Source organism: Sinocyclocheilus rhinocerous, unplaced genomic scaffold (assembly GCF_001515625.1).
Source record: "Sinocyclocheilus rhinocerous isolate Xijiao unplaced genomic scaffold, SAMN03320098_v1.1 scaffold6459, whole genome shotgun sequence".
Lineage (NCBI taxonomy): Eukaryota > Metazoa > Chordata > Actinopteri > Cypriniformes > Cyprinidae > Sinocyclocheilus > Sinocyclocheilus rhinocerous.
Genome location: NW_015630666.1, coordinates 34,498 through 46,520, shown reverse-complemented (window position 1 = coordinate 46,520; position 12,023 = coordinate 34,498). Strand labels below are relative to the sequence as shown.

Sequence of the window (12,023 nt, the reverse complement as noted above, 5' to 3'; positions counted from 1 at the left end):
CAACATGCTGCCATCAGACTCTATTGGAATCAACTCTTCATTGAATCACTCCTTCTGTTCTTGCAAGAAGCAATGATTGTGAGTTGCATAAGTGACCATTACTTGACTTTTCTGCCTTAGAAGATCTCATGTAGACACCTATTCGGCTCATCTATATACATGCATCAATAAATATGTGTAAGACTGAACTTTCACCTTAACGGCGTAGTTTGTCAGAGGTTCTTTAGCGAAAGACGCTGTGTAGTACACAGCATCTCCTGCCTCGCAGCAGGGTTTTCCCGCGGTCAGACGGAAATGAGACCAGCTGTCTGTTCCAAAGCGCAGATGATCTTTTTGTCCGGCCATAAATCTATCTTCACATCTGGCTGCCAACTTGCGAAGGGTATCCATGTGCAGGCCTCGGATCCTCCCGACCACTTCCTCCCAGCTCTCCATGCCTCTGTACGGCACCTGTTTCTGGGCTTTAGCGGGTCTCCCAGCCCCTCGCGTCCGGGCTGTCAAACTCTCTGTACTTCGGTAGCCTCGGCGGTCGCATGCCTGCATGGAGCTGCTACTGTTTAGGCAAGACAGGCTCCGCCCACCCACGGGACGCTCCAGGGAGTCTCCCGATTCATCAGGATGTCGTGCCTCCGAGCTGAGTGAGGAGCTCTGACTGGCCGTATCCCATGTGGATTCGAGATCGTAGAGTGGATTGGCAACGCTCAGATTGGTCCCGCCTGGTCTGGCCTCTCCTTTGGGTCGCGGGGCAGAGAGTTCTCTACCTAGTGCGGATGGCTCTGTTTGGGCACGTGGGACTGACTTTTTGGGTAGGGGTGGAGGGGTGGATTTTGTCGTGGGTTCGGTGACCTCTGGTTCACAAGTTAAAGTGTCATCAGATGCTTTAGGATGTCTGGGATGTTTTACGGGGATCATGTTGGCCCTGGACTGACCTGTAGAGTGAGAGATGAGGAATTTCAGTGAGGATTATGGCTTTGAAACAGCTCATGGGAACACATGAAATTTTGACCAGAACATAACTGGTGCATTATTGGATTTCCATTACATGTTTCCCTTTACCGTATCTCTAATTGCAGGATGAACAGTATTAAAGCAATTCACACACGCTCCGTCCACAGGGACGTGGGATACGAGTTAGGAATTATTTAACAGCGTGAAACCTCATCTAACATTCCTCACTAATCTGCTTTAATCTCTCAATAATCTTAGACTGGGGCTTCCTCTGAGGCCCTTTCACCAGGACAGGGATTTTTGTAGGTCACATCTATAAAACAATCAAAGAGTCAGCGGGACAAAATTAGAGGCGGTACTTTAACCCCTTGGAGACCCGTGCTGCTACGCAGTTCAGAGGTTCATCAGACTTAGTCACCAGCGCTGCAACGTTATATGCTTAGATATCAGAGGTCAACTCTGCAACATAAGGAGGGAAGGAAGTAGCCACCAGCATCCATGCTCTCTTAGGACAGCTGAAAATTCATTCTTTTTTCTCATATTCTGTGTGATGCCACACAGCTCAAAATAGACGGACCGTGTCTGATATGTCAGTCTCTCAGAACTGTGGCCATTAAAGTCCCCAACAAACTGAATCCCTGATTTCCACACAGCGACTACTGCCAGTTTGGGAGAATGACAATTTGTCATCTATTTTATTAAACCTTACATGTGGATAAACATTACATAGACAACCTGTAGTTTAGGAAACAACCACTGTTTGAGGTTATTCGCAGGGTATTTTCTAATATTGTTAGTTTTTAATCGATATTAAAAGTAGATTATTTTAGGATTTTTTTTTCAGTTTTAACAGTATCTTTATGCCAGGTTACAAACATGAATATTTTCTCTACATTGTAATGTTTTAATGTCTAAAGTATTTTAAATTCTAGATCTTTTAGGAGCTTTATTGTGAACACTCACAAAAAAACATTAATATATAGATATACATCATATCAGTTTTCAGCCGAAACATAAATATAATTTATGTTTACCTGAGAATTTCTGTCATGCCATCCAAAAGTGAGATCACATTAAAAATGTGAGATTTAAACTAATTCAAAATCATAAATAAACAAATGTTTCAGAATTTTGAAACACTTTAAAACAAGAAAAGTTAATACATAAAATAAGAAATACTTTAGATTCTACACTGTTTCTAGAACATTTCTATGATATTAAAGGCATTAATGTAAATCAATCAATTTATAATAATTATAAATAATTAACTAATTTATATTAAATAAAAAAATAATAATTAGTGGTCACTAGTTGTCTACGATTTTTGGACCCCACTGTATAATAAATATAATGTGTGGTGTTGCAATGTACATTTCCTGCTAGCAAAACTACTTAAACTAAGCTGTGCTACAAATGATTTACCTGCTATAAAACAAAACACCAAAAAAAAAAAAAAAAAAAAAAAAGAGCAAAGTGAAGAGACCGATCCCTACCTCCTTTCACAGCACAAACTTCAGAGAGACTCAATCAGCTAAATGACTTCAAATTGAGAGATTGAGAGAAGTGATCTTATTTATTGGTCTAGAAATGCTCTTGTACGCGCTGCTGCCATGACAACCTAAATGTATCAGCATGAGCCGGCCAAATCAGGTCAGAAACTCACACCGCTGGCCCACATAAATGGACCAAACAAAAACACAAAGTGACCCATCAAACGTGTGTGTTTTACTCACCCAGGTTGGTGTAAGTGGCCCTGCAGCTGCTGGATGCAGGAGAGTGTGAGATGGTGTAAGTGATTCCCTCTTCCTCTTGCTCTGCTTGCCTGCTGCTGTTTGAGGTGGGTGATGCTGGGGGCGGGCAGGAGGCAGGCGGCTCGTGCAGGGGCGACAGCTCCAGCTTAGCAGGAAGAGAGGTGGCTGAGGAGATCTCAGTATCCTGAACTGGAAGCTGACTGCATCAAAGAAAGACAAACAACGGTTCAGAATTATTCCAGCCCAAAGTTTTCTAACCTAAACCGCAAGGATTTAGAAACTGGGGATGCAGATTATTTTACAAAGCTAAATTTAGACCTTAATTCTCTCTCTCTCTCTCTCTCTCTCTTTTTTAAAGGGGTAGTTCATCCAAAAACCAAAATTCTGTCATTTTCTCACCCTCATTTTGTTCCAAAGCTGTACAACTTACTAAGATATTTCCAAATATGTGATGGTCGTTTTTTTTACATGCATTTGCATTGAATGCTGACTAGGGCTTTGAAGCTTAAAAATGGATGCAAAAGCACTATAAAAGTATCAAAAGAAATCCATATGACTTGTGTGTGTTATGTGACAAGAAGTCATATAATAACTTTATGTGATAAGCAGACCAAAATGTTAGTAGATATTCAGAATTGTAGATCACTGGTAGTAGCACTGCTGTCTATGCAGGGTCAGAAGGCTCTCGGATTTCATCAAAAATATCTTAATTTGTGTTCCGAAGATGAACGAAGGTCTTTCGGGTTTTTAACTACATGAGAGTGAGTAATTAATGAAATTTTTTTTAATTTTTAGGTGAACTAACTCTTTAAGTCACACTTCAAAATGTCTACTTTTGAGTCAACTGAAGAAATGATGTCATACAAGTTTGGAACAAAATGAAAGTAAGTAAATAATGGGATGAATAATGATTAATAATGAATAATTGTCTGATAGTACTTTAGTTCAAGATTAAATTTTAATTAGCATGTAGCACTACTAATCAAACATAAAATACAACTGTCCTTTGCATAGATTCCAAACCATCCCTCCTGTATCCCAGTGCCAAATTTACTCTTCTAAATAACCCATCCAAGAACGCTAAATGGGAGGAATCTTCTGCAGGCAGAGCATGTCTGGACATATAAAAACATTCTGTTCCATTAAGTTATGACACACTCAAAAATCTATAACACGGAAGGTGTTCTCAAAAATAAAGATACGATTCCTAATGCTTCCAACGAAACACCAGTGCAAAAAAAATAAAAAATTGTAAACACACAAGGGAAGATATAACCAAAAAAAGTTTTTTTTTTTTAAATGATAGAGTATCTAGATATCTCAGTGTTTGAACTTGTTATAAGAACCTGAACCAACGTGTCTCAAGTATCTCTTTCTCTTAGGCAGATAATACTCTGCAAACACACTCGTGCACACACACACATACCAGCTGAAACAAATATCTAGCTAAGAGCTTCAGTAAAGTGTTGGTCTGTTTAAAGGAATTTGAGGAAGTAATGCTTACCCACCATATTGGCTCACACAGTCACCCATTCGATAAGGTCAGAGACAGTAAATGTTTATATCAGAAACAGGAATTCCTTGCTTTCAAAGACTTAATAGACAAATCTCTTGGATTCTGTGATTTTCTTACTCCTCCTCTCTCTGTTGTAACATTCAGTATGAATACTTCTTCCTCCACATGATTAACCCTTAACAGACATCTACCTGTGGTTGTTCATCAGCTCACAACTGTGACATATCAGGATCAAAGGTCCTTCTCGACAGCAGATCACACACATATATGGCTAACAAGACAGGAAGCAGTTTATTATAGTTAGGATATCACCTTGTTAAAAAAGATACTACTTTTTGTACTACTACTGATACTACTTTTTATACTACTACTACTGCTAAAAATAATAGTTAAATATAACATCTATGCAGCATAGATCCCAAATTTAAATATTCAACTAGTTAATCAAGCAGTTTTACCATTTAGCTATTCCAAATAAATGTTAAAAATGTTCAATTTCTATTAAAAAAATTCAAGTTCAACTTTTTTCCAGTTTTTTTTCCCAGTTAGGTTAGGGTTAGCAAGTGTTTGATATGTTAATCCTAATATTCATTACAAAAACATTTAAATTCTATAATTTTGATAAAGGGTATATGTTGTATAAAACCCAAACAAATTATAGAAAAATATACTGTTCTTTATTTTCAATTTTGACATACTATGACTGCATAAAACGCCATTAGCTACAACAGGATAATGTGAAAGCTTTTTGATCAGGCATTATAAAAGCTACCTCTGGGGCACCCATTTATCACTAGGGTGTCTCAAATACTTGTCTCAAAGATTTTATCTGGGATGAAAATAAAGGCCATGCATAAAAACATGCACTTAGACAGAGCAAGACAAGGACACAAGAAAGACCTTATCATATGTTTCTATATTAAAAAGCTAAGAGAAAGAGGGGGGATTGAGAGAGAAAGATAGCTTACTTCATGACTTTGCTAATGAGGAGACTGGCTCTGCTCTTGGGTGGAGTCGACAGGCAGGAAGCTCCACCTTCTGATGTGCCACCTTCTTTGTGTTCCTCAACCCGAATCTCCGCCTCCTCTCCACCTGTGACGCTCTCTGATTTGTAGGTGAATATGATCGTGGGTTTCTGGTGAGGGTCATCCGTCTTGGATTCTGAAAACCAGTGCTGTCTCTGTAGAGGTGGAGGAGGCAGTACGGTGATGACGGTCCCATCTAATCCCAGAAGCTTCCCTTTTTCCTTCTCTCGCTCCATTTTCTCTTTCAGTTCATCCTCATCCTTCCGCCGGCGGAAGAAACTCTTGAAGGATATCCAGCGCTTGGGCTTGTTACTGTCAGTCGAACGTCTGCCCTCTGCACCAGGACTGGTCTCTCCATCACTAGGTTTGGCACCAGCTGGTCTGGTCCAGTTGCTGAAATGCCTCTGGAGCAGGTTGCTTGAGTGGTAAGGAGAGGAGCTAGACCGGGCTGGGGGAAATGGGGCACTAGGTTCAGATGTGGGGCTTGTGGGTGGTACAGCAGCAGAGGCACTCTGGGATTTGGGAAGGACTTTAGGTAGTGTGTCTTTTTGAGGTTCTGCAGAACAGTGGAGTGATTTAGGTCTGTTAGGAGCATCTCTGGAAGCATCTGGTGGCAGCGAGTAAAGCTCCTCAGCACTGCACGTCTTACTCTGGCCTGCAGGGGAGTCTGGAGGAGAAGGCGGTGGCTGAATGGAGGCCACAATTTGAGACAGAACAGCACTTGCTTTCTCTCTCTGACCTGAACTTCCATTCAATGTGACCTGGCAATCTTTGCTGCCCTCTGTCGGTTGCTCACTGCTGGGGTTACGAATACGATCCAGACTGCTATGTGCCAAAACGGCAGGGCTAGGGCTTAGGCTACCTACAGGAAGGACGGAGACACCTGTCATAGTCCTGGATTTGCTGTCGTTTACAGTCTGTCCGGATATTGTGGTAGTCCTCAGTTCCCCAGGAGCAGTTACATCTGTTGCGTGCTTCAGCTGAGGTGGTGTCTGCTCAGACAGCGATGGCTGGAAACTTACAGAAGATCCAATCTCCTCATATGTGTGGCTGGCCACTCGCTCTCCGGCCCCAGGCTTGGAATGCGGCAGCTCACCATTGAGCCCCAGGAAACTCTTGTAAACAGCTAGGTTATCGTACGCACTGGGATTAATCACAATGGGAACTTTCACTGCTTTTTTGGAGCTGCGTGCATATGCAGGCTCATCACGGATGATGATGGGAAACGGGGGCATGCCGGCATTATTGTAGCTGTTAAATTTGATCTCAGACAAGTTAGGCGATTTAGTTGGGACTGTGCGGGCTGAGCCGAAGCCTGCAGTTGGAGATGTGGGAGCTGATTTGTGATTGATGAGTCTTGGAGCGGCACTGCTGCTTGTTAAATCAACTTTAGGGATCTTTTGTCGAGGGCTGGTGCAAGACGTCCACACTTCTTGGTAACGGATGCTGCCGGGTTTTGTGTGGAAACCACTGGGTCTTCCAGAGGCAGAACTTGTAGGAGACTGAGGCATCAGGGGAGACAATGAAACACATGGAGATGCCACAGGTGAAACTGCAGATCTGGGGGACTGAGGCGAGTTGGGTGAGACAGGACAGGGTTCAGCAGAAGGGCAAAGCACAACACTGGGCCCACTTGACTTTGGAGTGCTTTCACTTGAGTGAGTGTGTTCATCTTTAGTGGCCATAGAGGCAGACACATCCACCACTGTATAGGGCTTACAGAAAGGAGTCTTCTCGAGATTCACTACTCGATAAGGCTTGGCCTGCTCCTCAGTTGGGCTGAAGCTGATTGTGATTGGCTGGCCTGGAAGAGCTTGTGGGAGAGCCCCACCCTCTCTCTGAACGTCGTCTTGTTCTTCCAGTTGGATGGCTAGAACAGCTTTATGCGATTCACTGGGTTTTGGCAAACTCAGTCCTTTGGCTGAGGGTTCTTTGCTAGGTGGGAAAGGAAGACCATTTCTCTGGTCGCCAGTGCCCCTACTGCTGCCAGCGCAGGATTCATCGGGCAGAGAAATCAAGGACTCGGGTGAGGTGGTGGACTCAGAAGTGGACAAAAAGCCACTACCCTGGCGGTCGGAGGTGTATGACAAAAGAACAGGAGCTCCATTTGAGTCAACAGATGGGTATCCGTTGAGAATCTCATCGTAACTGTCATCGTAATCCACTGCACAGAACCGTTGCAGTGAACGGTTGCGTAGAGGCACTGTATTCCACTTCTTTCCTACAGCGAAGGGAACTGGGGACAGTGTAGCTGCACGGAAGTTGGCGAACCTAGGTTGACCCCGCATTCGTATCCCCATTGCTAGCAACTCCTCATCATTTTCATCCCAACTGTCATGCTCTCCATCGTCGTCATCCTCATCACCACTTTCATCCTCCTCATCATCACCATCACTGGAGAATTCTGGATAACAGAAACATCCTCCCTCAGAGCTGATGACCTCTGCACTGTCACTGAGGGAAACACGTTTCATTGCTCCTCTACCACTACTCCCAGCATGGATACAGCTTGATGCTGGAAGGCCCCTCTCTAATGAGCGCCGGTATGAACTGCAGATCCGGCCAAAGAAGTCATCTCTACTTGAGCTTGGAGAAGGTCCCAGGCCAGCAATCTCTTTTAGCACATCCGTCAGTCCGTTGTTGTTGCTGCTAGTAGGCTGCGGGGAAATTGCACCATATGCCTCTGCTTGCCTGACCAAATCCTCCCCTTGGTTGTTGTTTGTCCCTGTGGGTCTTGAGCTGTTCAGGCTGTTTTGGTTCCACACAGTGAAAGGTGAGCTTTTAGTGATCTGCGCTCCCGTAAGCCTTGGCACATTTCCCTCCGAGTCCAACCCTGGTGGGGAGCATGGCAGCATCATGGTAGGCTTTACTGCAATAGTAGGCTTCTTGGCGACAGGTGGGCGGACCTGCCCTGCACGGGATGAGGAAATGCTCCTCTGGCTGTTTGTGAGTTTGGCACTGATGTTTGTCTTGCTCTCACAGGCAGCATTGGCTTGCTCTGGAGGCCGGTGAAGGCTCTTGGGCTTAAAGCAGTTTTTGCACTCCCCTGGTTTCCACACATGTTCAGTGAAGGTGTTGCATGCAGACATGACTGCAGGGCAGTGCCGCAGCGTCAATGGACAGGAAAGCCCTCCATCACACACACAAACAAAAGGCTGAACGTCACTTCCACACACAGTTTACGAACTGTGCCCTGAGTACCTGTAAAAAAGAATAACAGAGTCAGCCAGTGCTATTTTGAAACCAAATGTAATCACTGTTTTCATCTCACATAAAGGCTGTTGAATGAGGCACTCATTACTCTTTTCCAGCAGGGGTCAGAGTTTGACTCTTAACATGAATGTCTAGTGTCTCTCTCTTTTACACACACAAACACAGGCTGCCAGATTCTTACAGCTCTATTTTTGGATCACAACGCAGCGCTGAGCAGTTGCAGGTAAACATCATGCCTTGTGACATACTGACACCACATATACAGACACAGTCAACCATGTACACTTATATTTGTGGGGGCCCCCACAGATTTCTATTGTTGGTAAATTATAATTACTACATCCAAAACTTTAACTGTAATCCAGAACAAATCCTCCCCTACCATGTATAGACACATTTTTGCATGTTTAGATTTGAAGACATAACCTGGCCTATTTGTGAACTTTTTTTTTTTTTTTTTTTTTTTTTTTTACAAGCGAGGGCCATCCTAACAAGTCAGTTTAAAGAGGTTTTACTATATTTATGGGGCCATTTTCAGACATCTAGCCCTCACAAGTAGTGAAACAATTACATCTGTGTGTCCTATGTCTCCCAACATTTGAAACACTTAAAATTTCCCAAACCCCCATACACAAATATGCTACCTTATCATACTTGGCTGGAAAAAAAAAAACTTGCAGAGAGTTAACTTTTAGGGACTAGAGATTGGATATTAGCTCTGTTTTCCTTATATAGCAGAATGACTTATTAAACATACACTCACTTTTATGTGTTACAAGAACAAATGAAAAAGATGAGTGCTCACAGGATTTTATTAACTCTTAATTTTGGACCTGTTGCTCGGCACTTGTTCATTGCAAAGACTGTCAAAGGAGGGTCATGGGGGTCAGATCATCAGGGTCATCATGTCGCCATGGAGTGCACCACACATCTAAAAAAATGCAGATGAACACAACACACACAGACACAATTTAGCCTATCTAACGGAGTATCTACTGTTCACTTGCTCAAATTGCTAATATAAATCATAGGCAGGACCACTCGCTGCACAATACTGAATAGGACTTTTACAATTACTATGCCTTTATAAGGAAATTAAAAGGTTAAGAGTTTAATTAAACACAGTGCCTGTCAATTACTTCTGAGGTCATTGCGTCTGTACTTGCCTTCTAGATGAAAAACTGAAAATCAACATTGATAAATCATAATAAATCTAATCTGGCTATAAATTTACTGTTTGGAAGATGTGGATTTGGACTAACTGAAACTAAACTGCTATAAAATCTATAAAACCTCATTAGCTTTAAATCCATTAAAACATAATAAGTATCTCAGTACAGAGCAGCAAATTACATATAATCTAAAACAGGATTTAGGAACACGTAAAAACCCACTTTAATCTCTCACACAATCATGCACACATTTACTAAGCTAGCTCTATGTTTCTCTCATTTCTTTGACCGCTGCAGTACTGAGGGTTAACAAAGCTCCATACCATTGTCATGCCTGTATGAGTGAGTGAGTGAGTGTGTGTCTAGGGGCAGATATATTTTTGTGGTCTCTGCTAAATCCATCTGCAGACTGAGAACAACATTCCATTGCACAACATCTGAGATTAATGAGAGAGAGACAGACACAAAGAGAGACAGGAAGCAAGAGAGGGACAGACAGAGTGTTCTCAGGAGGATGCAGCAGCTCGTGCGTTAATGAAGCTCTTTATGGCTTTCAGACAGAGAAACATCTCTCCACCCTTCATTTCCCTCCTCAGAGTTCATGTCACTTCTCCTCTTTTCCTCCACTGTTCTTTTTTTCAGAATTTGATGACTTTGATGACAGAACCTTGCTGCATACTGAACACACTGGATCTTTGATCATTCTGATCAGTTTTCTGGTTCTGACGCTCCTTAATGCTTTCAGTCATTTTTATGTGTCAGCTACTTGAACCACCAACTGTTACCGTACCCAGAAAGTTATCAGAAAAAGCAGAGCTGGACATTGTGTGCATTAGGGATATGCCGGTATCAAATGGTCATGTTGCGATTAATTGCTAATGCTTTTATCACGGTATACGGTATTATCACGATATTGAAACTTAGTTTACAAAAAGTGCTGTCATAATACAGTATAACAGGTTTAATAACTTTTTTCTTATAACAAAAATAACTGAACATTTAAATGCAATAAAGCAATACAGAAAAATGTATAAAGTTAAAAGTTTTACACAGATTAAAGTGCAAAAGAACTATAAAGACTATAAATCCCCTCACTCCACAACAAATCCTTTTAATTAACAGTATTGAAAAGAACAAGAATTAAAAATATATGAAGCTATAAATGACAAGCCAAATTATTATTATTATTATTATTTCTGCAGTTTAGCGTCATCTGCTGTCAGAGAGTGAAAGTGCGCTTTCATCCAGAGCGTCTCTCACATGTTCCGCCATGTGCTTCTCGTCCGCGCTTATTTACATCGGAGTGCACACGCGTCTTTCACGCAACATACAGCGCTGTTGTGCATTTTGACCAGTTGATGGGAAAAGTATTCTTAAAATGCATTCAAAATTCGGAATAATTTGTAATATATAATTATTCATGGTATTTAAAAGTGCCCACGATAACAATACGGTGCATATTCATTACCGTGATATATCGCATTACCGAATACCGGCACAAGTCTAGTGTGCATAATCACACCAGATGTCCTCAGCACAAAATCAAACAGGGAGTGAACAGGCAGATGTGATGTTTTTTAGAGATGTGTCTCAGGACAGTGGCAGGAAATGTGGCACAGCTGTTTAACTAGGGAACATGGTGTCACATTCGCTAGGAAAATGACAAAATCAGTGGGGTTTATTCATATAATGCTCCCCCTGACAGCAGACAAAGGTGGTTACAAGGTACAATTTTAAGAACCTTAAGGCTCCTGCTTCTGTAGGCCAGAGCTTGGAATATTTTAGAAATTATACCAGCAGTCGGTACTCTAAAAGATCTGGGCTGGTAAACTGAAAAGCTGTTCAAATGCCACAAGGATTGACTGATAATGAATAAAATGACACATTTTGACAAATATAGGACAAAACAGTGTAATGAGTCCCAGTCTCAGTATGTTCAGAAGTTTGTTGTTCTCTGGCTCCCTCACCAAGTCTCTCTCATGTTTCACATACCTGAGTGATGACATCACTCCAACTTCTCAGATCTAAACTCCACCCTCTCTCTCACTCTCACAGAGCTGCCAATGTGTGTGACGCTCAGTAACTGAAAAGTGCGGGGTGTTCAGTGTATAGACGCTACAGCCAATATTGATCTATAGGAACTACAACAGATAGAGTTACGGCAGAGTAGGTATAGAGTTACAGATTAGAGTTATAGCATATTGATTAGGCCTACATATAAAATTACAACAGTAACTAGAGCAGGTTTAGGGCAAATAGAAACAGAAGCTAGAGCAAGTGTAGCGTTACAGCAGATAGAGAAGGTATACAATTAGGGATGTTCATTTTAACCGGTTAACCGTTAACCGACTGTAAGAATTTTTGACAGATTAATACAATCAGTTAAACGGTTTAAAAA

The 12,023-nt window shown here is 42.0% G+C and overlaps 1 protein-coding gene across 2 annotated transcripts in view; it reads right to left on the bottom strand.

Annotated features, from left to right (window-relative positions):
- The window catches only part of LOC107740701 (pseudopodium-enriched atypical kinase 1-like), a 16,410-nt gene extending 6,854 nt beyond the window's left edge, over nucleotides 1-9,556 (bottom strand). The window contains exons 1-4 of one of the 2 annotated variants that reach the window (XM_016553206.1): nucleotides 9,217-9,556; nucleotides 5,184-8,441; nucleotides 2,682-2,899; nucleotides 196-929 (exon numbers count right to left, since the gene is read on the bottom strand). In XM_016553206.1, coding sequence (XP_016408692.1) covers nucleotides 196-929; nucleotides 2,682-2,899; nucleotides 5,184-8,329 — 4,098 coding nt within the window. In that variant the 5' untranslated portion in view covers nucleotides 8,330-8,441; nucleotides 9,217-9,556. The remainder of the gene's footprint in view (nucleotides 1-195; nucleotides 930-2,681; nucleotides 2,900-5,183; nucleotides 8,442-9,216) is intronic. The other variant, XM_016553207.1, reaches the window with a different exon arrangement.
- Between the last annotated feature and the right edge of the window lie 2,467 nt (nucleotides 9,557-12,023).